Source organism: Fringilla coelebs (genome assembly GCF_963513975.1).
Source record: "Fringilla coelebs genome assembly, chromosome: Z".
In the NCBI taxonomy this organism is placed as follows: domain Eukaryota; kingdom Metazoa; phylum Chordata; class Aves; order Passeriformes; family Fringillidae; genus Fringilla; species Fringilla coelebs.
Window position 1 is genome coordinate 64204783 of NC_140031.1, and position 25072 is coordinate 64229854.

Genomic DNA, 25072 nt, shown 5'->3' on the forward strand with positions numbered 1-25072 from the left:
ATTTCTGATAGCAATTAAGAGCGCGATTACTCATCCCTGCAATCAAGATTTCAAATTCCTTCCCAGCCCTGGTGTCATTTTGTTCTGGATGTATTACTTGCCTATTACATTAAAGACCCTTCAAAATCAACCTTCAGTCACTTGTCTGAGCTGATGAAGTGAAAACATAGTGTGGATGGCAGCTTGTCCTTTTCAGGACTGCAAACAAACTGTGCTGCCATCATGCAAATCTACAAATTTGGTCTCTTCCTTTTGCTGCTGTGCTTCTCCTGCCAGTGCCAGGTAACTTACCTGATCAGGTTAAGTGCTTTGCCCACCTCCTGCCTGGGGTTGGGGGAAGAGTGTGCTGCCTCCCCAGTGAAAGGAGAAACCTTTCCAGATGCAGAGGGAATGACAGATCCCCTGAGCATGGGGAAGGAGAGAGCTGTCATCCTGGGGGGTCTCACCACATTCTTACAGGGCTCATTTTCTCTTTTGGCTTCTCTAGGGGCTACCAAAGACATGGGAAAGATGCTGGGTGGGGATGAGGAGAAAGACCCAGATGCTGCTAAGAAAGAAGAAGAGCGACAGGAAGCGCTTCGGCAACAAGAGGAAGAGAGGAAAGCCAAATATGCCAAGATGGAGGCTGAAAGAGAAGTTATGAGACAAGGGATTCGAGACAAGGTAGGTGACTGGCTTTCAACACACTCTGGTCCACTTGTAATGCCCAGTGAAGAACACCTGTTCTCAGCTGATTTGTGACTAGTCCCCTTCCCTAGGCACCTGGATAGGACCAGGTAACTCCTCTGCCACACAGAACTTTTCTAATTTTGTGCACTCCTCCTCAAGCCCTGTTCCTGTCTGAACACACCTGCCACAGAGCAAAGCCCTGCAAAGCTGAAATAGAGTGAAGGTGAGGGGGAGAAACCGATCTGTTTTTCTCATCATCTATTAAGCACTCATATTATATTAAGTATTAGAGGCTTCCTTGTCCCCGTGAGGATGTTTTCCAAGCTTGCATTTGTGGTTTGTGAGAAAAGTCATAATTCAGTGAGTTTCTGAGAATGAGTTTCTGTTGCAGTTATTTTCTGTATTGATTCCAAAGCTTTATTGACCTGTGATATGGGACAAATCTACTCTATTGTTAATATTTAGGCTTCTACCACTCACACTTTCATCTGAAAGGAAGTTTTTATACATTAACTATGAGAGATTGATGTGTGGAGGGAGAAGACAGTTTTGATGCCTCACCCTCAAGGCCAGGTCAAAGCTGTCTCTTTAGAATAACTTACGTTGTAAGAAGATCTCTTGGTGTTCAGATATCTTGGAAAGAAATGTGGGCAGTGGTTAGACAAGGAGTTTCTAATGATGAAGGCCTGTCAGGTGACTTACATCACATGCCAAAGAAAATACCTGTAGATAAAACAAGAAAGTCTTGCTCAGTATAAGAGGTGTTTCCTTGTGCAGTTCCTATCTCTGTGCTCTAAGAACATGTCTTGGAACAGACATAAATAAAACTATATCTGAATTGGGCCAAGCTTCTCACCCAGTTTTTACGATTCATGATGGAAGCATGAATGAGGGTAAATTTCTCTGGAGACACAGTGCAGCTTGCAAAGAGTTACTGCAAAATGTTCTGCAAATAAAGAAATTGAGGATTATGCTTCTAAGAAAAGAAAGGACTTAGAGGGAATTGTCTACCCTTGACACTGCCAGAGAAAGGTATCCATATGATCATTTAAAAGAGGCTGCTGGTTGACAGAAATGCAGAACCTCTACCTGGTCAAAAATTGTTTTATGATCATGGCATCATAGAACTGTCAAATGGTTTGGCTTGGAAGGACCTTAAAGATCATCTAGTTCCAACTCCTGTATCATGGGTAGGGACATTTTTCACTAGATCAGGCTTCTCAGAGCCCCATCCCACTTGGCCTTGAACACTTCCAGGGACAGGGCAGCCACAGCTTCTCTGGGCAACCTGTTCCAGGGCTTCACCACATCTGAAGGAAGAATTTATTTGTAATATCTAATCTAAACCCATCCTCTTCTAGTTTAAAAACATTTCCCTTGTCCTGTCACTACCTTCTTCTCCCTCCTTTTTATGAGCCCCCTCAAGGTGTGGAAGTTTGCAATGAAGCTCCCTGGAACCTTCTCTTCTCCAGGCTGAGCAACCCCAGCAGTAATGTATTTCATGAATATATACCTAGAGAATCTAGTATATTAATATAAGCATATCAATGTCTGCATAATATGTTAAATGTGCATTTACAGTAGAATTGCTTTTTAGCAATGACAGAGATCATGAGGGGCAAACAAAGAGCAGTGAATTTCTCAGTTGCAGGCAAATGAGCAAATGCCTGGTTTTCACAGGTGACTGTCTCTTCTGGACCACCGAATTGTTCTAGATGTAGATAGGGATTGCCTTTTTCTTGCTGTTGGGAAAACTGCTGTAAAAGCATTAAAGAAGTTTGAGATGTCCTGTGTTATAATTTCAAGGTGATCTCATTCATGAGTAGGATGCATACAGCCTGAGCTACAGCCAGAGGGGATTTCCCTATGACACTGGCAACTATCTGGACTTTGCTGAGCTGGCTGGGCACTGAGTAGCAAAATCTTTTAGAAATGCACTGAATCCTTGAAAATTTGTCAAGGACTTGGGTCTGAAGAAAAGGAGAACAGGAATGCTTGGAGGAACATTATTTGACCTCAGTTGAGGCTCTGGACTGGTGTGGTGGAGTACCTTTGAAATTAGCATCAGGTAGTCCTGCTTGGGGCAGGACATCTGGGTTGTGAGCTTGTTTTCCTGTGGTTTTCTTTTTCCCTGGAATAATCCCAAGTAGCATGCATTTGAAAGATGAAGGTGTTTTCTGCAGAATCAGAAAAGATGGATAAAGCTGTAGAAAGAAGCTGTATTTCTTCCTCTTTCTCTTCCTCTTTTCTTCTCACCTTGCGCTGACAAAGCGGTGGATTTGATGATACACAAGACTGTTGTCTAGTATTGATGGTTGGTGGTTAGAAATATGAAACAAATGTTGAAAGAATTAAAAAAGAGCTGGATTATTTCCTCCATTACTTGATTATTTAGCAGTTGCCTTCATTTCATCTAACCCCAGTAAAAGCAAAAATGTGGAAAAGAATAAAACCGAAACACATGTTCTGTCTGGTTTACAAGCACAAGTTGTTGCTAACAGATAAAGTTGAAGACATTTTAAGTTAGAAAACTCCATTATGACCTTTGCTCATTTCTCATGTGAGAGAGTGAAAAATGAGCAATTAGTTCAAGTGACTGAATAGGAACAGATTATTTATGCAGAATGAAAGTTCGAAAGTGTGTGTCATAGGTTATGAACCCACAGTCACAATTATTCCTTAGTGCAGCTGCAGGATGCTAGGGAAGCAATACAGGGAATCACAGCTTCACCAGTGAGCTCATATGGCTCTAGGAGAGGCTGACAGGATGGACTCTTCATGTTTGTTGTTTTTGACTTTTTGCCTTGGCTTTCCAACAAGTGTTATGAATGTGCTCTCTTGTTTAGCCCTTCAGGAAATATGGGAGGCTATGGCAGGGCCTAAAAGGAATGATGTCAAATACCACAGATACATTCCAGCCTGTGTTAACTTTAAATCCAGTCTGGTAAATTGAGGCATGTACGCCCTCAACCCAGCATGGCAGCTGGGTATAGGAATTACTTAGGGAGAGGCAGTATGAATTACACAGAAATGAGTTGTTTGGGTTTCCCCCCCCACTACCACCCATTAAAATTTTCATTTGGAGACAAATTTTTAGGAATAACATTTGAACGTGACATTTTGAAATAACTGGACCACCTAAGCTACTACTAGATATCTACCCAATGCTACTGGTCTGACCTACTACCCAATATCAAAGCCACGCATCTGGTAGTGAAAATGGACTGAAAGAATGTAAAGAGCATAACTGGGGTATACTCCAGCTTCCTCCTGCCTCAGGAGGTGTGCATGCAGCAGGCATTCTCATCTGATCTGGTTTTGACACTAATGCCTCACAGATCTTCTGGCCCTATCCCAGCTGCCCCTGACCAGCACAGGCATGACTGCTGAGTGCCCCTCTGTCTGGCAGGTGAGGCTGTGGGTAGCCAATATCCCTCTTGCCTTGCTAATAGCACATACTATCAGCTTCCCATGCTGCAGCAGCTTTCTTGTTTCCAGCGCTCTTGGGTGGAATACTGCCTTCTATAAACAAATTGTTTGTGTGTGTGCACACCTCAGCAGTGAAAGTGAATTACTTTCTTTGTGTAATAATTAGTTATTTACATAATCAATTATTTCTACCACTGTGGTAGAGCCCAGTCCTGAAGGGCCCCTATTCCATACTCAGTAGTTAACCCTCTATGTGTCTTAGTGAGACAATGTCCTCAGTTTGGCTTCCTGAAAATCTCACAGGTGTTTTAGGCAGTCAGTATTGCTGAATCCCTGTTGACAGGTAGCAGAAGCTCAGAGATATCCTTACAATAGTGGGTTTAAACCACAAGGGATGGAAGCATAGTCCAAATAGCTTGACTGCAGGGCAGAATTTAGGTTTAGGTGCATGCTTGAGTTGGAACATGAGCTGCTTCAGTAGTTTTTTATATACTCAGTTCTCTGAGTGAAAGGGGGAAGTGCCTCTGGCCCAGCTTGTCTTTAACCAGCCTTACATGCTGGTCATATGCTATATAGCACATGGTTTATAGCACATTAATAAGGACTCCTGTGCTTACATTATTAAGGATTTGTGTCCTACAGAGCACATAGTTTATGTCCAATAAGCTGAAGTTCAATTATATTAATGAAGATTTCTGCCCTTTCAATGGAGCATGAAATCTGCATGAAAAGTATGGAAAAGTGTCAAATGGAAAATTCTAATGTGAAAGATTTAAAGTTGTCTCTACAATTGTAATTGTCCTTGTTGAATGCTGTGTAAAGGTGTGACACAGTGCATGATCATTTGTTTATGCTTCTAGGAAGTCAGCTCTCCCACTGCATAAGACAAAGTTAATTGTTTTCTTAATAAAAAGGTGTTCAGTATTTCATCTCTGATGTGTCTTACAACCTATGTTCTCAAGCTCATTTACTATGCAATATCAAAATTCTGATGGCAATGTAATGAATTTCCTCATCTGAGGGTTTAATTCTCTATTACTGTTATTACTATGCTTTCACTAACATAGCTCCGTTCATCTTAAGCAGGATTTCTTCTGATATTTATCAGGGTGGAGGACAGAGTTTTTTTAGATTTTTCTGTGAAATTTTTCTTCATTCGGGGTCACCAAATGTGGTGGTGTTCACAGGGGTCCCAGGACGAGGGGAAGAGATGAGAATCTTGACTCCATGTTTCAGAAGGCCGATTCATTATTTTATGATATATATTATTTTAAAACTATACTAAAAGAATAGAAGAAAAGATTTCATCAGAAAGCTAGCAAAGAAAAGAATAGAATAGAACAATAACAAAAGCTCGTGACTCAGAGAGTCCAAGCCAGCTAACTGTGATTAGCTATTAATTAGAAACAACCACATGAGACTAATCAGATCTACCTGTTGCATTATACAGCAGCAGATAATAATTGTTTACATTTCGTTTCTGAAGCTTCTCAGCTACTCAAGAGAAAAAATCCTAAAGAAAGGATTTTTCATAAAACATGTCTGTGACATTTTTCTGTTTGTGAGTTATGAATGCAGAAGGGTCGTTATGTGGTCTAGGCTTTGGTGGCAGAAGAATATTAACAACTTGTTCCATCAGTGAGCCTCCATGGCACAGCAAGGAACTTTCAGAACTGCTTGTGCCTTTGCAGGTAGTAGAGGAATGGCAAAATCTGGGTTTGAGGTTTGTTCCTACAGGCAGCATATCACACAGCAGGAGAATGTGCAGTCCTTGCTCTGTTTGAGTCCCTTCTGTCTCTGGGTGTGTGCCACTAATTATTCCCATATTTCTGTCTACACCATTTGATGCTTTCATTGGTTAGGCAGATAGATTCTCTGCAATATTTGGAATTGTCCAAAGAATCATTGTAGGGTTTGAGTTAGAGGGCACCTCAAAGATCATCAAGTTCCAGCCCCTCCCTCTTGTGGTCAGGGGCACCTGCCACCAGACCAGGTTGCTCAAAGCCAGGTCTTAACCTGACACTGAACCCTGCCAGGGATGGGGCATCCCCAGCTTCTCTGGACAGCCTGTGCCAATGCCTCACCACCCTCACAGTACAGAATTTCTACCTATTCTGTAGTGTAAACCTGCTCTCTATCCATTCAAAGCCATTCCCCCTTGTCCTATCATTCCACGGCCTTGTATGTGTCCCATTCCAGCCTTCTTGTCGGCCCCTTTCTCCACTGGAAGGATGCTCTAAGTGTCCCTGAAGTCTTCTTTTTTTCCAGGCTGAAGAAACCCCAGCCATGCCAGCCCATCTTCACAGGAGAGGTTCTTTAGGCCTTGTTTGTGACTCTCCTCTGGACTCTCTTCGGCAGGTCCATCTCCTCCTCATGTTGGAGGCCCCAGAGCTGGACACAGCACTTTGGGTCCCAGGAAAACCATGAATACTATTCAGTTCCTTGTGGATATTTAACACATGTAATTTCCTGGTCTTCCATGGCTCAAGGTAGATGATATTGGAATTTACTTTTTTTTAGGAATGTAGGAACAGGAACATTTTTTCTCTTTTCTTTTTTTTTTTTTTTAATCTGATTGCTGAACTCACTTTTAGCACTAAATCACTCAGACAAAAAGGCAATCAGGATTTATAGCTGCAGTCCTAGATTTTTATGTCAGATAATCAAGATGCAACATCATATAATTATTTAATTTCAATATTTCATTAGCATATTTCCTTACGTAACTGGTGCATAGCTCCTAAAATCCCATTTTAGAGGAGGAGAAATAGCAGAATGTGAACTGGGTCTGTTCTTCAGCAATATTGGAGCTTTGAAACTAAACTCCCAGCTCAGGAGTGCAAACTTAAATTTGATAAAATTTTGTTGATATAAAATAGCTTCGCTACTGTTAGCTAAACTCTTATACGTTATTTGGTGTTTTATTCTTGTATAATTTCAGATGCAGATATTGCCAAGGGCTTTAAAAATCCCTGGACAAAGGATTGAAATTTCACTGCCAGAAAATGAATTTTGATTGTGCAGTTTTGCCTTGAGAGCAAGAAATATAATAGTATATCTGTCATTGGAGACTATTGGCAACTGAAAAAAGTGTAGAAGTTGTGTTATTTGCATGCCAAAAAATGAAAGATCTCAAAGAAAATATTTTCCTCAGCAATGAATCACGTTCTTTAATTCCAAAGATAAAAATCTTCCTATGAACATGAAGACTCTGTCTGATCTCTTCCCTTTTAAATCATTGATGTTAAACCAGTGATGTAAATTTTTATCCAGCCCTTGTGATCTAATGAAGGTGAGTTTACTGTTCAGTATTGGGGCCTTAAAATAGATTTTCAGAGATCTATAAGTGTTGTGCAGATGGAGAGGTATCATTAACTGGACTCCTCTGCTTCTACAGTGGATTTTTATAATTCAGGATAAAAAACAAAGTAAAAATTATCCTCCTTAGTTTAGTTCAGTGCCGATTCTCTTTGTGGTATAGACAGAAGTGTTTGCAACTGGGTCACAGGTCCTCTGGCTATGAGGAAGCAAAAGACTTGGCTGTGACACTCCTGGTGTGATATTTTGCAAGGTGGCCATTATGCTGTGCCTTCCATGGAGTGAAATGGCTGAGTGGGATGATTGAGAGCAGTCATAACAGCACTAAGGGTGAAAACTGATAACAATTGCACTCTTTGCAGCATTAAGTCACCGGCTGTCCTGGAAAAAGAACATTGCAAGGACAACATCCTTTGGTGTTCTGCCCACATTTGATACGCTGGTTATTGAGGATAGGCTGTAGGAAGTCCAGGCAGATTTGGAAGAAAGAAGCGCTTTTGCTTTGTGATTCAAGAGCATTATAATGCTGCAGATCATTTTCATATTGGTGTTCAGAGGCTTCCAAGGGGATACAGTGATTTGACCTGGATGAGACTTCTGCCCTTTTGCCAGAACTTTTATTCTCAAGCAGTTGTCTGCAAGGACATCCTGACTGGCCTATGTTGCCTCTGAGTCAGATTCTGGAGTTTCTGTTACCAGTTTTTTACATAGACTTGAGTACAGATTTTTACCATCAAGCTTGTTTCCAAACTGCAGGCCTTTGCAATTTTACTAAATCACCCACTTCTTCAGAACTTTCTACCTTTGGAAATACCAGGCAAAATTTAATTTTCAGGCTTGTATCTCCAAAAAACATCCCCGTGTCTGTAAGGCAATGACTGTTTTTTGTGAAAGGGTGAACCAACTAGCCTACTCCAGTAAGAGGAAATGCAATCACAAATTGAAAAAAAAAATTAATAAAGTTATCTGGGTATGCCCAAGTTTTAGTTATCTGGGTATGCCCAGTCTCTCTTGCAAATTGAGAGGGAAGTGGTGCCTTCCCAGATGCGCTTTTCAACACAGAACAGGGATTGATGTTCCTGCCAAGGACCTCCAGGTCCATTATTAGACAAAGCTATCTTCAGGGACATTTTTGAGAATCTGTCCTTACCTGAACAGAGAAGTTTCATCTTTATATTTCCTTAGAATCCCAGGATATGCACCATGTCTTGGTCTTGGTGAATCCAACCAGGTATATCTACAGAATTCCATAGGTGGTCTGAATGAAAATGTGTGTTCCAAGCCTTATCTCTTGGCATTAAACTAACAGACCTTCCCTTATGGGAAAACCTGCATGCATTCCTTCCTGTGCCGTAGCTGTAGGCCATTTTATTTTCTAAAATTTGTCGTGGGAAGGTATCTTTAGCAAACCATTGGAGCTTGGAAGAAAATTGGCATCATTTTCATCTGCTTCCATAATAGTTGGAGCTTCAATTATCCAGCAGAACCAGGTGCTGACTGCCTCACTAGTACATTTGGGGCTCATTAGTCTGCTTCTTTGTGCAGCTCTGCCTTGCTCCAACTTGATTTCTGTGTTTTGCGCTAGTCCAAATCTGCACCAGTAGATGTCACTTTGGATACTTGCTAACGAAATCCCACTGGGTGATGCTTCTGAAGTTACTGAAATGTCTCTTGAAATGCAGCCTGTTTTACTGTTACTCACTGACTAGGGTGTCCTTTACAGTGATTCAGCTGAAATCCTCACTTAAACAACTTCTGTCTTGTTGGCTGACAGAACCTGTGCACATTGCTGACATGGCACTGAGAAGTTCAGTCACTCAGGACTGGGTGCAAAGTGACCCGAAATGTATGACATACAGGTAGAAGTGCTGCCATTCAGCTAGGAAGGGCATCTGAATGGGGTCTCAAACCTTCCTGGGTGTGACTCCTTGAAACTCCAAGCATTTGGCTCATGTACTTGGACAGACACAAAATATATACCTCAACAAATGGTCGTTTGCAAGTTCTTTTCCAGTGCCAGTACAACTCTGCATTCACCTCTGAAATACCATTTCTCTCCGTTTTTGGCTTTTTGGTGCATCTTTTTGTGATTGTAAATGTGGCTGAATCTTACTCACATCAGCCAGTAGGACCCCGTGGCACAGAGGAAGGGGTTTTTCCCAAGAGATCTCCAAAATCTAATTTTTAAGTGATTATTAGTTGGTTTAATTATTTCTATTCTATATATGTAAATTAGATAGATTATAAAATGTATAATATAATACATACTGTATTAAAAAGTACTTATTAATTTAATTAATAATGTGATTAATATTAATTTTTTGTGTGTGTGATTTACAGATGAAGAAATTGGGCAATCTGCCCAAAGTCATGCAGTAGTTGAGTAGGAAATCACATTTCTGTGTTGAAGGACTAGGGATATAGTCTAACCCATGAGTAAACAGTTTCTTCTCCTCCTGAAAACATGGACACCTCCACAGGGAGCAGAAGAACTTAAAAATGAGGGCCATCCCAGAGTCTGTATGACATAAATTCCCATCGCTGCTGGTCTCTAGAATTGGTTGCCATGCCCACTCCTGTCCACTTGGAATTCCTTTAGCCAGTAGAGCTAAGACTACATGGAATCTTTTCTTGGTTAAAACCCAAAAAGGGAAAACATTAAAAAGCAGAAGAGCTTATTTGCTGCTCTGCTGCTTTGGGGAATAAAATATTTTTCCGTTCATAGAAAAAAACCTCAGTCAGGATGGTATAAAATTTGACTAAGTGGCTGGAGGAGCTCTGGGTTTTTTTAAACACAACCACTTTAAATCTTTCATTCATCTTAACTTTAAAGGTAGGCAGCTCTGTCCTTTGGAATCCTTCTGGATCATACTACCATGCTGCCTGTGTCATTGTCAAAATGCAGACAATTACTGGAGAGTAATTTGATCAGTACCATTGCCTCTATTTAGTATAGCTGCACCATTGTTTTTCATGTAACTTTTCTTTTCCTAGCCTACAAATCAGATGCAAGGGGAAGGGCTTGTACATTTGTTGATTCTCTTATAGGACAAGCTAATTCAAGGATTGTGAAGGTCACCAAACAAGATTAAAAGGTCTGTTCCATTTTTGCTGCAGCCAAAGAGCTCCCATTAGTGCTTCTAATCAGGCAATAGCCACATTATGTCTCTTCTTTTGGCAGTTTGTTATCTGAGTCCTGAATGGTCAGATAACTCACCAGGAATTAATGAGACCAGTGGAGTTATGCCTGCTTGAGAATGCAGCCTGGCACCTTCATGGCTCAGCTAATGGATGCATCATTCTTTTTTGTTGAAAGTCATCAGAGCCAGGCTGAGCTTTTGAAATGCTGGTGCTTCCTTAGAGCAGGATGTGACTTTGTCCTGGCATCAGCATGAAGTTCTGCATCTGCTCTGGCAGTGCTCTCAGCTACATCAGTTTGGGATTTAAGACTGTCAGAAGGGATTAGTCAGCCCATGCCTGAAAGAAGAAGGGCTAATCCAAGGCAAGGTCTGAGTTCATGCATGGGACAGGGTGATAAAGTTTTAACCATGCCTTCCTTGTCATAGTTGTGTAGCCTTGCCTGCTCTGTGTCTTCATTCCCTGTGGACTCATATTGCTTATGGTTAAGCTGGGAAGGAACAGGACAGTTTGCATGCCCTGTTCATAGTGATTGGCAATTCATATGGTCTTCCTGAGGGTCTCAAGAGTTCTGTCCCTCACTGGCTGGTTTTTAGGCAGTCATGAATAGGGCCAACTTAATCTTACCAGACTCCAGTGCAACGTGCCCTCTCTGGGGCTCCAGGCTGATGCAGAAGAAAGGTTGTGACATTCCTCTGACTGTGTGAGAGTTTGGAGAAGACAGACTGGTTGCTGCCAGGAGGGAAGCAGGGAATTTTTTGGGAAATGTTTGCTTTTTCATAATTTCTGTTGTCTATGGTTTTCTGAGGTTCTCTCCTTTGCTTTTTGGTACACCCTTGAATCTTTTCTCTATGTCTATTCCTGCTGGAAAGCAAAGACAACCTGAGTCTGTATTCATTTGAAGGATTCATGGAGGAATTTCTTTTCTTTGGTTAGGATGGAGGGAGGGAGAATGCAGCCTTTCAACTCCAAGCCATCATGTTCAATCTTCCATTATTTCCTGAAACTGTTTACATGGTCTTCTCAAGAGTATCAGTCTAAACCAAGTACTGTGGAGTATGTACACTGATTTTATGCTGTGGGTCCCAAGCCAGACCTCCCAGCAGCCCCTTAGGAATTTAGGGTCATAACATGGCTGAGCTTACTTTTGAAATTGACTCCATAGAGTTTTGTAGGATTTCACTATTAATTTTACAGCTGCTGGATTATTTCTTTCATGCTCAGTTATAGGGATGTAAATTCTGTCTTCTTTAACAGGCTGACTGTAATTTAGAGGAAGGATTCTTCAGCCAGAGATAGAAATAGTCCAAGGCTGCTGTGAGAAAAGCAGCTGATAAATTGCCCCTTGGATAATACAGAAAGCACAGTGGGGTTTCTAGGTGCTTTTTAATCAGGACTTGCATGCCTGATTGAAAGTTTATTCCAGCTGCTGCCAAGTTGTTTTGGGGATAGAGGCATCCCAGTGTACCTTTCTTGAAAATCCCTCAACTGTTCTCTCATATTAGGAGCTTTCTGATGAATCCCTGGATGTTGACTAGTGGATGGTGCTGAAAGCATTTCTTTCTTCTATTTAATGAGTGACTAAGATATTTTAGGCAGAACGTACCAATTTAAACTATAAACCTGGCCTGCAAAGGCGAAAGTGGAAAAGCAGTGTAGCACAGAAGCAGAGAATCAGCTTCAACATGTCTGTGTGCTTGATATAGCTGCATACCTGGCCATAAAATTCTTGCTTCCTACATTCTGGGGTTGTAGTCACAGTTATCAATAAGCTGTAATTTGCAGGGATGATTAGGTTTGTTTAGAAGGGAAGGATTTAGTAAGTTGTCTTCAATGAAGTAAGGGCAGCACCACCGATTTCTGCAGACAGTCTCTGTTTGAATGACAAGGGAGACATTTCTGTCCCTGTCCACTGTCAGTTATTTTCCAATAACATGGGAGTTTATCTCAAGATGGGAATTCAAATTTGTGGCTTAAATTTAGCTGATTTTTAATCCAGAAGTAAGGCTGCAAGTTTTAGAAGACCAGATCTTCTGAGACAGTCTCTATCCATATCTCATTGCTAATACTGCAGCTCTTCTCTGCAGAGCTTGTCCTTCTGATCAGCTCCGATATGACAGATGAATGGAAAGTTATAAAGAACAGAGAGAGATATTTTTGAGTCATGCTTGCATCTCAGCAAAGCCTTGGACATGACACAGAGCATTCTGGAAATATGAATGAGCAGTAAGTTCCCTAAATTCTCACTGACAGGGTCCTGTCAGTCTGATGCTGTTTAACAAAAGCATTTTAGTTAACTCCTGCAAGTTTGATGGTGCTTTGTAAATCAGGAAGTACATCACCACTTCCTCCTATCCGTGTGCCATCTCTCTTCTAGCCTTTTCAAATCCATCCTTCCTATTACAGAGAGTTGGTTTTCATCCTGACTTTCAATAAAAAAGGCAATAAGTTGTATGTGGTTCTGAAAGAGTCTCTCAGTCTTGAGGTGTGCCTTTGCTCTTCATTTGCCTTTCTCCCTTGCCTTAAGGAAGAAGATGGATTCCAGAGGAGGAATTGAGGACCACAGATTGAGCTGAGAGCTGCAAAGGGGCATTGTATTAAGCTCTTGCTAAAGTGGGATTTGGACAGTGGGAATACTGTACATCTCTCTACAGGTGTTTCAAAAGTGATCATACTATCCCAAAACAATGGTTTTAAATACAGGGTTAGCATAAGAATATATGTTACTTTTCTTACAGGTTGCTGCAAAGGAAAGCAATGTACTGTTGGCAAATTTCAGTGCTTTGTGAAAGTATTCTTTCCACTTCCAAGATGTTTGCTAGGGAGGGGTGATCTGCAAACAGAAAAAAATGGAAATGCACAGATCCACCTTTGGATGAATGTCTACTCTGTCATTCAGGCTGAGTGTGTGGCAAGTGGTTTAAGGCATCTTTGTGGTGTAGATTTGGAGGTGGAGGGTAGGGGGTGCTTCAGGTTTTCCCTTTGAAGCTTGTGTGTGAATGTGGAATAAGAAGCTGGCAAGCCTATGTCTGTTCCTGCTGGGCATCTGACACTGTGAGGAAAGGAACAGGAATCTAACTGGTTCAGGAATACTCTGAAGGCTCTTTCCCCTGACAAGTGTGTGCAGTCCCTTGTTTAAGCTTCAATTTTCTCAGAGATGTAGCTCTCGACCTTGTTTGACAGGCTTAGTGAGTGTCAAGGAGAAAGGCCTGTCACACTACTCATAATCTGCCTCTCATTCTGACATGTCGCACTGGAGCCTGTGTAAAAGGCATTTTGTATCCTCTGGGCCCTTCCAGAGACTGGAGTCACAGGTCTGAACCGCAATATTTTTTACAGCATCTTCCAGCAAGAATCCGTGAGTGAATTTGGTTGGCAGAAGCCATCATCACAGTGATAGGGCAAAAGAAATCAGAGATTATGAGAGAACTCAAGAGACCAACATTTGTATTGATTTTTCTCTTCTGCCTTCTAGCCGCTCACTTGCGTGGTTCAAATAAAACGGTCAGTTCATGTTTCCAGCACCGCTTCTGATCTCTTCTTGGCTCGCTAATGCAAAATCAGATTTCAAAGCAAACAAGATTATGTTCCTTTCCTTCTCCTGGCTGGTTCTGGGTTTCCAACAGGCAGCTTCTCTCTGCAAAATATGGCTATTTCTCAAGGGCAAACCTGGCACTTTGGAATACTGAGGGCACTTACAAGGGCACCAGGGACAGAAGGCTGGCCTCAGATTCTGCACTCCCACGCTGTGTAACTGGAAACTTACCTGTCTAAAGTCTTTGTCTCATTTGTTCAGTTTAATGATCCATACATAAATGTGTGTATGTTAGAGGTGCCACATTATTGACAGTAACAACAGAGTTTGAACTCACTAAAATAAATTAAATCTGCTTAAGACAATTATGAAACCATACCTTTGATAAACCTTCTTCAGTAAAAGGTTTCAAGCTCAGTGACATTATGTTTTTTAAGAAGTCTCACTACTTGGACAATTTGTTTTCCCATCCTGGTGCTTTGGGCACCCCTTGTGTTTTTTTCCTAAATTATTGAGGCAGACAAAACCAATATTTGAAGTCATGGTAGGAGATGATAGTGTGAAGCTCCTCACTGTCTAATTCTACAACGTGTATCTTGGCAAGTGTCTTAAGTACAGAGCAGTGTAAATAGGAGCACTGGCATAATCACAATAGCTCTGTGAAAGACTGTCTTTGATTTGTCATCTGCTTTTAGTAAGGATGTCCAGAAAAGAAAAAAGTATACCTCAAGTTTAGTGAAGTTACTTATTTGGCTGACTGGACTGCTTATTACGGACTGTTTAGTTGTGGAAAGTAGTTCAGGAATAAATTTAAATTTTTGGTTCAAAATCTAAATGTAAAAATTCTTCAATTCCACCCAAATCTGATGTGATTTGGAGTTGAGGAATCAGCTGTTGATTCACAGAGGATGGAGGTAGTTGAGATGCAGAGAAACACTGCAGATGTTTTGTCTGTCCTGATAGCACCAAACAGTAGGAAATCCATTCCGTTCCCCCCGCCCCCTGCCCCATACACCCTGCAAGTTTTAGCAGAAAATGCAGCTCTGCTGTTTTTAGGAGAATTTCTCGACATTTGCTCAGAGATGACTCAGAAGCAATGTGGTAAGCTCTGCACTGCTGTGCACATGTAACTTAGTACACAGTTCTGACGAAGAAATCTAAAGTAACAAGTTCAAAGCTTAACTCTAGGTACCTGCAGCTTTGGAGGAGTTTGGTAAAAGCCCCATAGCACAAAACTATGGTTCTTTCTGGTACAGTTATCTTACAACAGCATTGCACAGTGCCTGTTATCTGAGTCTTCTGTAATCAGAGCATCATGATTGTGCAGTAAGGAAGTTGCTTAAAAGATACTAAAAATATCCCAGCTCCTCTAATTAAAATCAAACCTGAAAGCTTTGAAGTGTTGTCTAAGTGGAATAAAAGTTATTAAAGCACCTGGGTCTCACTAGGAGATGCCAGGTCTCCCTGGCTTTAGTGTTCTCAAGGACACAGTGAACAACATCACAATATGAATGAAAAATCAAACTGGAAGCTGCACAACATGATGCCTGTGAAACAGACTAATTTATGAGTTGGTGCAGAACTAAGAAAAAGCTATGTTGGACTGTCTTGTCATGGTTTTGATAACAGAACACAAAACTGTTATCACAAGTCTAATTAAAAGTGTAATCTGTGCACTTTCTAGCAATTATGCTATTTAATGCAGCTCAGCTCCTTTAAAAACCTCCAGTTTGTATGCAATATGATCCTAGTCACAGTGGCAAAACTTCTGATGGTTTCTGATTTACAAAAGTAGAAATTTAAAGGAAAGAACCTAATTTGTAGTTATGGGTAGTGCTTGTGAAAATTCAGGAATTACAGCAGCTTTATAATCTGGGAATTGCAGTAAATTCTACCCCAGTAAGCAGCCTCGGGCTTTCCAAAATAGAAGTTATGTGACTGTGACAGGGTGAAAGTTGAGGTAACATTTATGTAACATTTATGAAGTAACATTCACCTCCAGCATAGCTTGGAGAATAGGATTCCTGGAAGTGTTAAACAAATGTGTGGATGTGGCAGCTGGGGATGGGATTTAGAAGTGAGCGCAGTGGTGTTAGGTAAATGGTTGGACTGTTGATCAGGAAGGTCTTTTTGTTGGTCTGGAAGCTTCTGTTTCCATCTCTTGTCTGAGATAAGGCTGTGAGATGGTTGATGTGGTCCCCCTGGTCCTTCAGGGGAAGGGCAGCATATGCTTTGTGTGTGCCCACAAGGCTCCCGCTGTCTTGTGGGCATTCCTAGAGAGCTGGAAAAGTGACAGGAAAAGCAGATGCGGAGACAGGGTGTGGTGGGGTCTACTACATGAGAGGCTTTTGTCAGTGATCAGTGATTTCTTCCATCCTACTTGAACCACTGGTTTATGGTGCTGCAGGTCCTTCTCTGGCTCCTTTATTCAGCCGGTTGCCTTGAGCTGGGAGGCAGAACATTTTAGGAAGATGATACCGCAGCTAAGAGAAGAATACCATGAGAGAGAAGTGTTACTAATCATTCTACTATAGAGTGTTATCCTAATAATGACAGCAGAACTTAAATCTGTCATGCTTCCTAGCTCTTGTGCTACACCATTCATTTAAGAAGACATCCCACTGTGGACACCATCACAGAGCATTGCAAGAACAGGTACAAGCTTCTTTTGAGTCTATGACTCTTATCACATTTGGATTCCACACCACCCCCAGAGCAGGAAAAAAAAAAAAGAATGCCAATTAATTCAGAGTCACAGTAGGTTGCTGATTATAAGCTTAAACAGGGTAATAAATGCATGGATATTTTTCCACTTAGAAAAACAGCCCAAAATGTTATCTACAATTCAAAGTAACTGACTATTTTATTTATAATTTTATTTAGAAACTGCAGAGAAATGTCCCGCATTATTTAACTTGTTTAACGGCAAATTTATAGATCAATACATGAATATTTTTATTGTTATGCTAATCCAAACATGTTTTGTCTTTTCCACTTGAAGGCTGTTTTTTCCTGTCTGTTGAATAAGAACTGCCTGTGTTCTGATTCTTTGCTCTGAACCTGCGTATTCTTTGGGGAAAAGGGCAGGATTGTCTTGCCATGTACACTGCATGCTCTGCGAAGGAGAAAGTTTTGCAATGCTTTCTGTGCGGAGAGTTAAACGTGTTTTGTTGGTTTCTGTGTTCATGGGATAGCTTTTTATGGGTTATCTGACACAAGGTATCAGTCTTTCTGCTCCATGATTGTTTTTCACACAGTCCGTAGGTGATTTCACATTTTTTAACCAATAAATGTCAGCTGATAATAAAATATCATAACCTGATATTATATATGTAATATCTTCTTACACGATTGGAGATGTTCTCTATCTAATTAAGAAGAGTTGGCAGTATTTTCTCTGTCCTTCAACTCTTTAAGTCCTGATGAATTTTGCTTTATTTGTGTCAATAACTCATGCAAGAAACTTCAATGTGTGTGCAAATGGTGGTAGATCTCTGCCACTTGTTCCAGAAGCCAATTGGCCAGTCCCAGGAAATTCTATCTAAAGGCCTCATCTTGACAGAAAGTAGGAATCCATTTCAGTACTTGAGGGTGTATTAGTCTCAGATTTAAGCCTCAGATTATTGTCTGAATATGTTTGCAAGGCTAAGTTTAAATATTTTGGTGGGTGGCTTTAGAAAGTTCAAAACAATAATGGGCTAAAAGAGCTAGAACATAATATTTAATTAGGAGAACATAATTAATAATTTAAAACTGTTGAAGAAATGTTTTCATGTGCATGCCCACATTATACAAAAGTCCTGGCAGTCTTGGAGGGGAAAAAAAAAATCAGTATTAAAAATTAAAAATACACTGGAATGAAGAAAATGTGAAAGAATAGTACCATCAAGATTATTATTAATATGTACCAAAATTTGTAATGGAAGAATAAGAGCAGAAGCAGAACTCTAGAACTGGCAGAATTAAAGACAATAAGATGTTTATTTAAAAAAAACCTTAGTCCCCAAAAAGAATAGTTCCAATATTATTAATTGACTATTAAATAAATTTTGCACAACTGTTAATAATGCTGGAAGTTTTTTTTTTTTCCAGGTGCAGAAGGCACAATCAATGTGTGTGAGGTAAAGTTCAAAAAAGTCATTCACAGCCAAAGATGATGCAAGCTAACAGCACTGAAGTGAAAAGAGGAAACTTGGATGACTAAGATTGTAGGTACTAGATATTAGGCTGGCTGGGTAGGTACATCAGGAACAGAAGTAAAAATACATAGAGCCAGTGAGCCTGCATTTGATGATATGAGGTTGGAAGAATTGATTCTTGTGTGAGGTTAGAAGTTTGGTTCACGCTATAATAGGACATTCTTAGACTTGGTGTATTATCTCTTCCAAATTGTTAGCCTGAAATACTTACTAAAGAAATAAAGATTTTGGCAACAGAATCTTTGTCAAATAGGTAGCTTTTATGTCTAATGGATGATTCGTCCTTGGCCCTAGACCTAATGAATGTTTTTATTAAGGAGACAGACAGCTGTGTGTAGAAAGAAGAGAAAATCTGTTTTTTTCTACTGTAGGACAGATTAAGAGCTACTATGTCCCATGAAAAATTCATCTGAATCATCATGTGACATAACAATGGCTGTGGAATTAATTTCAGCAATCAAACCTGTGGTTCAGTGGTGGAAATAAAGGCAGATCCAATTCTTTCAAAAGTTGCAGCTTTACTGAGAGCCATTCTTGAATCTCATTAAATTATGTATTATTTTTAAAAGAAAGAAAAAGGGGGGAAAGGCATTGAATGATAAAACCTTTTCCTACAGTTGGAAATTGCTTTGCATTCTCTCAGAAAAATAAAGGAAAGAATGAAACACTTAATTATGTTTTGGATGATGTTAGGATAGGAGACCAGCTCTGCTTACTGATGAGTTGACTTCACATAGCTACCCCTAAACCATTGATGCTTTCAGCCAGAATTGAACCACCTTTTTGAAATATGAATGGGTTTCAGGTTGCTTTTCCCCTTTCCTGGTAGGAGTACTTGCAGCCTCATTGGCTCAAATTCTTTGCCTGTCCCAGAGGCACAGAGAGGTGCAGGATGAATTTTAGACAAATTTGAGCTGACTGCCGAAAGTGTATCTCCACTCTGGTCAAAGGAGCATTAGAGACCTAAAGAAAATCACTGTTCAGCAGGAAGAATGTATGCAGTGGATAGCTGTGAAAGTTCCATCAACCCCTTGCCAGAGCAGAAAATGTGGCTGCAAACACTGATGTTGAAGACCCTTGAAGAAAATACATCAGTTTGAAAAAGGTTTGATCTAGCAAGAGAAGAACCAAATGCTTGTGGCCTGATGCTGCATCCCTGTCTCAGGAAACACTTGTTTCATGTAAGACTGAAGTAGCTCTTCTAAAAAAGGACTTATTGACAGCAAGTGAAAAGATCAGTGTAAGTGGAATGTCTTGATTTTACTAAAGCAATTCAGGCTCTGAGGAAGAAAAAAAAAATCAAACATGGAAAGTTTGATTTTTGCAGTTTTTCAAAACTGCAAAAGTTTGAGGATTTTTTTAAAGCCGAAGATAAAGCAAAAGTACCATTGACTTCTGTGGTGTTAGGGAATGCCAAAAAAATGGCTCATAAGGAGCTCAGGATAGCTGAGAAAAGACAAAAACCATGGAGGCAAAATGAGTTAAGTGATATCATCTGGATGATGCAGCAATTTGGTGGCAAAGCTGGAAAAACTCCCTGTTCCTTGAACCACCTATGCCTGCTTAACTGTAGGGCTTTACAGCACGAGACAGTAATCCCACTGGTTTCCAATACTGTAAGAAGAGATGGAGTCTGGCTGAGACACCATCCATGTGGTGTGGAGAAAGGCAAAGCACTCCTGTACATTAGATTTTGGCAGACTAGGCAAAGCAGATTGCCTTGTGCAAGCGCTCTGAAGAAATTAGCAGAGTAATATTTGTAAAAATTATTCAGCTGAGCAGCGATGAGAAGAAGAAATAGGAGAGTCCCAGGACTGATCCCTGCTTGGAGAAGGGATCACTGAGAGACTTGAATTAATGTTAATTGGAATTAATTGATCTTTTTTGAACATTAAGTGAGCTTGAAACCACAGTTGAAAATGCAATCTTGTATTAAGGAATATATTAAGAAATGAAAGTTTGTATGAAGATCAGAGGACACAAAGTAATAAATAAAATATGGCCCCAGTGTCTTTAATATTTATAAAATGTAAATTGGTAAAGGATATGGATGGGGTTACCTCAGAAAAGAGTAAGCATAGCAATTAGAAATTAGTACATCTGGAAAATTAGGAAGAAATTTCTGACCTGTGTCTGTGTCTTCAGAACAGTATTAAGTGAGTTCAATAAAGTCTTACTATAACACTTAATTATAAATAACAGTGTGGTAAATCTATAGGATAGATTTTATGATTATTTGATATGTATTTAGTGAAATGTCAAAAGCTTTTTTTTTTCTTTCTAATTATACACTTCCAAAACATAGAAAAGAGGTGACGTGTTTCTGAGCTTTTTTTGACCAATTGTAAATTACCAGTATTTGTGACATGCACTCGCTGAAAAACTACTTCAGTTCTGCCTAGAAAAGAGACAGAGAAGACAAATGAGGAATTGGAAAGAGGTGATTTCACTAAATATTTAAGTTTCATTTGATTTTTTAAAAAGCTTTAAAAGAATGGGAGGATTGTGCACCAGTGTTTCTCTAAGCATATGTCCCAACTCTAACTGGTTTATCTCACCCAAAGCACTAAAGCTTTGGGCGAGATAAACCATTTAGAAGGCATGTTCTCCAGGACTCAGTCTTTGCTAGAACTCATATTTCCATGTGGCTGTAGAGTTAGCCCTATGCATATATCTTTGAATAAATATAATTACCTCTTAGCAGGCTATCTAACTGTGCTGCATTTGGTTGAATAATAACCTTTTTAGTGAACAAGTACTCCTTCATATTAAAGAGTGCTCACATCCACCCACAACACTCGCTCGGTTTCCTGCTCTCTGAAATTTAATCTTATTGCAGTAGTTCAGTCTCTAGCTGTTGTTTAAAGAGCACCTGAGGGATGATGCTGCAAAATGAAAGCTCAGAAGAATGTATGAGAATTGCACCCATCTCAGCCAATTCTCAGAGATGCCCAGTAAGAGTGGGATTTGGCAAGTCACCCTAGCAGCTCATCAGAGGAGCAGGGATGTAAGGCTTTGCAGATCTTATGAAATCCTTGTCACAGTTTCAGGTGTGTTGCAGCAACTGCAACTTGCACACAGTTTTCAAGCGTCGTTTCTGAAGTCTTTAAATAGAATTGAAAATGAGAAATATAACAAGATTTAAAAAAAAAAAATACATTCATTCATGGAGGAGAGATAAATATGACAACCCAAATACAAGCTTGGTTTCATGATGACCCTAAACTGCTGATGGTTGAAAGTAGTTGCTGCCAGAGCAGAATCATTTAATATTATCCTAATTCTTGCAACCCTCCTCAGAACAGCAACTTCTTTTTGTAACATTGTATTTACAATTTTCCTGTGCTGCTGTATTCCTGCTAGACATTTTCAGCTGTGGTGGTTTCTTTTGTCCTTTCTTTTCCTTCTAAGTCCAGACAGTGATCTATCCCTCCTGCATATAAAGAAGCAAGTAAGCCTGGGCTGTTAAGACCTGTGACTGTGTCTCCCCTCCCCTTTTGGTGGGCACAGAAATCACTTTACCACAAATCCATATTTTCTACTTAAAATTTCCTCCTTATTCACCCTGAACCTAAGGAATAAATCTGAGTACTGTAATGTAGAAAGGAAGGAACCTGAATGGGGTCCTTTGTTCAAACCACAGCACAACTGCTCTGCTTGAAGCCCAGCAGAAGACCTTGCTATGATTTTAATCTTCTGCAGTGAAGGAAACAGTTGCTAGGGGAGTGCCTGGACTGGAAAGAACTTGGGATGCTGAAACAAGGCTATAAAATTTTAATGTAATGGCTGGAAGACAAAGTCACTGTAGTCTCCTAGATAGTGCATACCAGAAAAATGCTAAGAGGATAATATTTTTATACAGCATTATGCTCTGTCTTTCTGCACTTGACTCTGACAACTGTGGACCTTCACACACTCTGCCCAAGATCCCTTTCTCTTTCAGTCTTATCCCCCTCTGCTGCAAGAAACATACATGGTGTTCAGTTTCACAGGTTGTCCCAACACACAGCTACTGGCATCATTTCTTCAGATTGTCCTAAAGGGGTATCTGATGAAACCTCTTCTTGGAGCAATATCTTAATTCTCACCAGAAACAGAAAATTTTCTCCTGAAGCCTGACTAGCAAATGAGATTTAAATACCCTGCAGCCACGCAAAGCTTAAGACCCACTAGCTCCTTTGAAGGAGACAGTCTTTGTGGACCTCAGATTGTTGGAGAGCAGTGGTTGCAGGCCAGAACCCAAAGAGAAGAGCTGCTGGAAGATGGCTCTTACTGTGGCTCAGAATGTGCAGAAAAAAAACATTCCAGGCTCATCCAGGCTCACCTTTTCCTGGAAGGAATTATCCAGCTTAGCCACATCACTGAAAAAGGTCCACAGATTACAGAGGGAAACGGGGTTAGTGAGGTGGGGCATCAAGCTTTGACATTGCTAGAGTTCATCTATTCCTACTGTACATTCCCCTGCTGAAATTATAATTTTGGGCAGGTAGTGAATATTATCATCCTGACTGGAAACCCATTAACTCTGTGGAAGGTCTTTCATATTAGTCATCAGAGATAGTGACACTTATCTTTGGTCTGCTCAAAATGATAGGCACCAGATTTAAAAAGAGCTAAATGTCTGGTATGCAACAAAAAGGTCTTGTAGGGAAACGAGAATTGCAGGAATCTATCTCACTGCTATTACCAGCTTTCATTAGCTGAACCCAATTTTATGGTTGTTTCCGTTTCTGTCAAAGGAATGGATTATGTGTAAGAGGAGGTGGCGTTGGGGGGGCGGGGGGGAGAGAGAGAGAAAGAGGGAGGGAAAAAATGGAAGAATAATCTCAATTCTTTCTAGTTTTAGTGAATCAGTCAGAATGAGAATGGGTAACTAAGTATCTGTTTTTTAAAAAATTGAAGGACTTCACAATGGGCATCTGTAGAGATCAGAGTGAGAGATGAATTCAGGTGAGGAGAAAGCTTTGGGAATATTTGGGATCATTATAGGGAAAACCAGGTTCACCAATGAGTTTGCCTTACCAACCTTTTGCAATCAAGCTGTTCATTGTCTCCACCTGAGCTGGCAGTCATTTTTTCCTTGGTACTTGGTAGGGAGAAGTGCATACGTGACAGCATGATGTTCCAGATGCACACCTTGGAATGGAATGCACTGCTGCCCACAGTGTGTGCCTCTCCCCACTGGCTAGAAGGGCTTTGAACAGATGCTTGACTTGCAGCTGTCAAACTATTGGGAAAGTGCTCACCCCTCAACTTCTATTGCCAGGTTCATTGCAAAGCCCTTGTGTAGAGGAATGCCCAAAATGGGAGAACATCATGCTAAAGAGGCAGCTTAGGTAATCTTAGTCATGGCCTTAAACCAGTTTGCAGTCTGTTTCTCTCTGGAGCTGGAGATGGCTGTCTCTGGCAAAGGGCATTCCCTGAATTCTTGTCACAGAAGCCACCGCTGTAAGACTCCTGCTGTCAGCACCTGGACACATGAACCCAGTGCTGTGTAGCTTCCCAGACATGGTCTCTTCTGCTGTAGAAATGGCCTGCATTTCTAAGGTAAGGTTCAGAGGGTAATTGTTCTAGTGTCTGGAGTTTTGCTTTTTGTTTTAAATATACTTTTCAGATTATATCAAAGCAGGAAGAGCCACAGGGCAAAGTGGAAAAATATTGTTAATGTCTCCTAATTAAATTCATTGAAGCAAATAACCTTTCTGCTTCCTGCGTTCTCCATTGTCTGCAGTGTTTCTGTCTCTCCTCCAGCATGAGCTGGCACCTTCTTCTCCTGGGAGCCACATACTTGCTCTGATAAAGGCTGATGAAGTTAGTGCCCCAGAAAAGTTATTTTCCAAATGCAAGGCTGAATAACTAAGCAAATAATATTTTCACACAGCATTACTGAATAATAACAGTCCTCAGGCTTGCAGTGGCTGCACTGGGAAGCAGGTGAGAGATGGAATATTGAGGGGCAGTCTAGAGAGCAAGCAGGTACATTTAGAGCCAGCTGTGATCATGCTATGTCATTGAGTTGTGCTTGTTTTCAGACAATCAGAGGCTGTGTCTCTCTAAGACTTAGGCTTTTTTCCTCCTGACACGTAAATGGGAGGGGCTAGTTTCTTTCTGTGGTGAGAAGGAAGTCAAACAAGAGCAGGAACTGGGGCTGAGGAACCTGCCACATTGAGAAAGTGACAGGCAAGCTGTTACCAGTAAGGATGCCGAGAATGCATGAATATATAAATAAAAGGGAGATTTTCTATCAGCAAAGAGATGCACACCATGTTTCCCACTCTTCTTGAAAATACTCCAGAATTAGAAGCTTGTGCCCAACTTAAAAATCTGCGCACTATTTTTTTGCCAATGTGCAAACTTCCTACCCTCCCACACTCTACAAATCTCTCTGACAAAAATCCTGCAGATTTCCACCCATGAAGCACATAAGGTCAAGAACAATAAGTACCTGAACTCAGACACATCAGCCTCTGCTAAGCAAGATCTGAAAGGTAATCGCAGGGTATCCACTTGCTTGACCTGTTGTCATGATGCTAGGACCTGTCCATCAGTGGGCATGAAACTTCACCTCTTTTCACTCCTGCAGCCCAGACAGCTCAGACACAGGGAAGTATTTCTACTTTTTCTTTGTTCTGCCCAGGCTGTAGTGTGGGTTGAGCTTATTGGTGGCTTCTCTGTTCTGCACACATAGAGCCTTTTTTTTTCACGTGCATCTCCAAGGCCACAGTGTTCCTTCTTTTAGTATCAGTATCCTAGGTTTGTCACTGAGTTTGTGCTAACTTCTCCA

The 25072-nt window shown here is 40.6% G+C and overlaps 1 protein-coding gene across 1 annotated transcript in view; it reads left to right on the forward strand.

The window, feature by feature from the left end:
• Positions 1-25072, forward strand: part of CPLX1 (complexin 1) — a gene marked incomplete at both ends in the record, with an annotated part of 103242 nt that overhangs the window by 65083 nt on the left and 13087 nt on the right. The window contains one exon of the mRNA XM_084224783.1: positions 488-663. Coding sequence (XP_084080909.1) covers positions 488-663 — 176 coding nt within the window. The remainder of the gene's footprint in view (positions 1-487; positions 664-25072) is intronic.